At 35.9% G+C, this 3,511-nt stretch overlaps 1 protein-coding gene across 3 annotated transcripts; it reads right to left on the bottom strand.

The window, feature by feature from the left end:
- Positions 1 to 363: 363 nt before the first annotated feature.
- LOC123470343 lies at positions 364 to 2,050 on the bottom strand. 3 transcript variants are annotated; one of them, XR_006643992.1, is made up of 3 exons: positions 1,561 to 2,050; positions 652 to 1,367; positions 364 to 585 (listed from the first exon to the last, which is right to left on the bottom strand). XR_006643992.1 is itself a non-coding variant. In XM_045170535.1 (3 exons), exons 1-3 carry the CDS (start codon positions 1,661 to 1,663, stop codon positions 394 to 396), a joined length of 507 nt encoding a protein of 168 aa, XP_045026470.1. In that variant the 5' UTR covers positions 1,664 to 2,045; the 3' UTR covers positions 364 to 393. The 3 variants fall into 3 exon arrangements, 2 of the variants coding, with proteins under 2 accessions (XP_045026470.1, XP_045026469.1); XM_045170535.1 differs by having other exon boundaries at positions 652 to 863; positions 1,561 to 2,045; XM_045170534.1 differs by having other exon boundaries at positions 652 to 899; positions 1,561 to 2,038.
- Between the last annotated feature and the right edge of the window lie 1,461 nt (positions 2,051 to 3,511).

Here is a 3,511-nt window from a genome sequence, read left to right on the forward strand (position 1 = left end):
CCAATCTATAAATATACTGCTTCACGACTATGAATAAATTACAAAATATAAATGTCTTTCAGAAGTCTGTATTCATCTGAGATTAGGCCATGGAAAGGAGCATACTACAACGGTGCAAGACAACATTTATACAAATACAACAAATTTTTTATCATAAAAAACCCAGTTTGTTATTATAAAGAACAAGAGAACAAAATAAGACAACAGTATTTGCATTTTTGGAACACCTCAACTTAAAAATAAACATCATTGCACATGATGACACAATCAAGCTTATAAGAAAGCGCCCACTTTTATAAAAGTGGGCGCCATTCACTTTTAAGCTCGATTGTGTTAGCATTGCAATTTAGCCTTGTAGGTCTCTTAAACATTCTAGGGATGCTCTAAAGGCTGTTACTGAGGGAGAAGGAATTTTAATATCGAAAACGCATTCCTCAATGTCACTAAGCGATTCACTAGGATCTGAACAATTGTGATGCGCTCTTTTTCAGTAATGAAAGCCTCAAGTCGTTCCAGGTAGTTTTGCACAATTACTTTCCCCTCGTCGGTCGCATTTAAAATGTCGTTGACGTTGAAATCAATCACCTACAAGTAAAGTAAAAATTCCAACAGTTAGAAAAAGCAAGAAGTAAATATGTAGTGACGAAATACATTGTTATTTGAAGGTTGGTCCGTCACAATGATATCAAGTATCTGATTCTCGTTGACGATTGGTTCGTATTCTATCGTAGGATCACAAGCCACAATTCCAGTAGATTCCTTTTCTTGCTCTTGGGGCTGCTGACTTTTGATTGTTTTTATGAAACTAAGCAGTTTCATCTTGTGTCCCAGTGTTAGTTGAAGTACTTCAACATTTGCTTCATCTAAACAGAGAAGGCACTGTCCATCAATATCAGCAGCTATTTAAAAGGAATGAGAAATATGTTAATTTTAGACAAAATAACGAACAGTTACGTAAGAGACATTTTCGGAAACATTAAAACTTTTTAATAACCATGTTGGAGCAACATTTGGTCTCAAATTATCATGTGCAATCATAATAGATTTAGCAGGAAAATAAGGTTGAACACAATGACTAACATTGTGTTTGGCCCTCAATTCAAGAAAGAATCTAGCTAATCTCTGAGTTGTTTTATCTGCTGTTGCATTCGCTTGGTGAAAACTGTCCTGCTGTAAAGGATCACTAACATCGAAATCAGTTACTCCTGGTTCGATATGTTGAAAAGAAACATCAGGAAGTACTTGTCTAACATCTGGTTGTGGATCTTTAACTAAACAATTGATAACGTGGTCTCTATATTTAGCAAAACTGTTGAAGCCAGCCTTGCAGTCAGCGTTCCCACAATACAAAGTTCTGTTACTATGACCTGTTGTTTTAAGGAAGCCATGAAAAAGTTTCAAGTGACTTGTCAGTTGAGAATAATTGCCTTTAACTATAACTGAACATAAAAAGCATTTAAAAGAATCAATGGACATTTTGGAAAAGGGTCTCACCAACCAACAAACACACAGCACAGAAAATGTTCAACTTAAAATAGATTCCTACTACATAGATATTACCTAGCAATTTTTCTGGAATTACAGCCGGCAGTTTGTTAGTCGAAAGGAGATGCAACCGCAGGTCTTCTGCAGATAAAGTTGAGATACAAGTTTTAGATTCCATTAAAGCCCTCAATCACATAACTGTCAAAATTGTCTGCACTGACGACCGTCATTAACTTTTTTTGCATGCTGGATGTTTGCCATATTTCAAATTAGATTTGACAAAAAATATTTATTGTTTCAATATTGCTAAATCTGTTATATTAAATCAAATCCCGGTGTCTAAGAATTATTTGTGGGATTTCTATCCAGTATTCTGTATTTTAAAATGATTTTTATTGATAAATATCTCTTGGATGGCAACGTTTACTGACGCTGATGCAAAAATTCGAATACCTGGTATTCGAATTCGAATACGGAGGGGGCGTTTTATTCAAACTCGATCTTCGAATACCCGGAAGTACGAAGGGTATTCTATTTCGAATAAGGATTGTCTTATAGATAGTCGAAGATTTAGATTAGGTAAGACCATCTACCAGACCTATTCTAGCTAAGAGGTATTCGAATCTCGGATAACCAACGTATAAGATTAGAATATCCCCTGAAAACTGAGAGTGTACTTGCGGTAGGATCGCCATAACACAATGTCATTTTCAAACTATTGTAGCTGCTGATGCAGAATAATAATGAAAATAGTAGTAGTAGTAGTAGTTCTAGTAAAAACATTCGCATTAAGTTGTTCAACAGGTCTAATTAGCCTACTCGCGGGCAACTGATAACGGGATTCGAAAAAAAATTGCCGATCTTGACGGGGATAAAATCCTTACTCTTTCTCTAGTATAATTGCAATAATTGTAATTGACAATGATGAATTTTTTCTTTAGTAATTAATTTCTTTATCATAGCTAATCTTACTTCGTTACTGGATTTAATTGAAATTTTTCAAAATGAATTCGCGTCAAATCGCCTGTTATAGGCTACGTGCAATTATTCAATCTTTTGATATCCCATCGAATTTTTCAGTTTCCCAGGCTCAGCATTTTGGCTGAAATCGTTTCACACGATTTAAATTAAAAAACTGTGTGTCCAACACAATTAGAGCTGTTTATATGAAAATTTCGCATAAGCCCGGCAAGTCATGACTCGTGCCACGTTTAGCCTACAGGCTATTGCGAATTTTCCTTCGAGGGATTGCGGAGGGTGAGACAGTAAACACTTCAAGGACGGCGTCATAGGAAAGAGAATGAATAGTCTGAAAATAGTTGCAATAACGAAAGGTAAATAAAAAATAATCTCTTTGTGTTACACAGAGCTTTATTGTTCACCCTTTTGTATACAGCGCACAGCAACGGCAAACCATCGGCTTTTAACTTTCAGTCGTTAAGTGACCTAAGATGAAGTTAGCCTTCTTAAATATTTCAGAAGTCATACAATTCTCCCTATTGAAATTGAGCTAACTCTATATAGGTCAATTTGAATTTCAACACTATTTTAATATGTATTTTATTGGTCTGCAAATGTCCGTGTCCGCAACCACGGCTGTTTTGGGGCTATAGCTGCTTTTTTATAGGCCGCAATCTTAATAAGCGAAGCAGTTACAAACTATGGGCAGATGTTCGAGATTATTGCTATAACATTTCGCAGACAGAAAGGAAAATTTCCAGTTAATTAAGAAAATTATGTCCATCTAAGCAACTAGTCAACGCTCTTAACCCCAAATGTACGAGGTCTGTTGGATGGTAATATACTAGATACATCCAACATCCATAGACAGACAATAAAAATCGAAATTTTTTGTCCGTTCATACATTTACACTAATGCATCGTGAAGTCCGTTTAGTCGGCAAGAGTCAGACAAGGGTGATAGATGGCGTCCCTCCTGCGCCAACAAAGACAAGAAAGCGATGCTACTCACAGTAACAATAACCCAATATCGAAAATGGTTTCGCCCAGCTAGTCGATAAATAGA

Source organism: Daphnia magna, linkage group LG3 (genome assembly GCF_020631705.1).
Source record: "Daphnia magna isolate NIES linkage group LG3, ASM2063170v1.1, whole genome shotgun sequence".
In the NCBI taxonomy this organism is placed as follows: domain Eukaryota; kingdom Metazoa; phylum Arthropoda; class Branchiopoda; order Diplostraca; family Daphniidae; genus Daphnia; species Daphnia magna.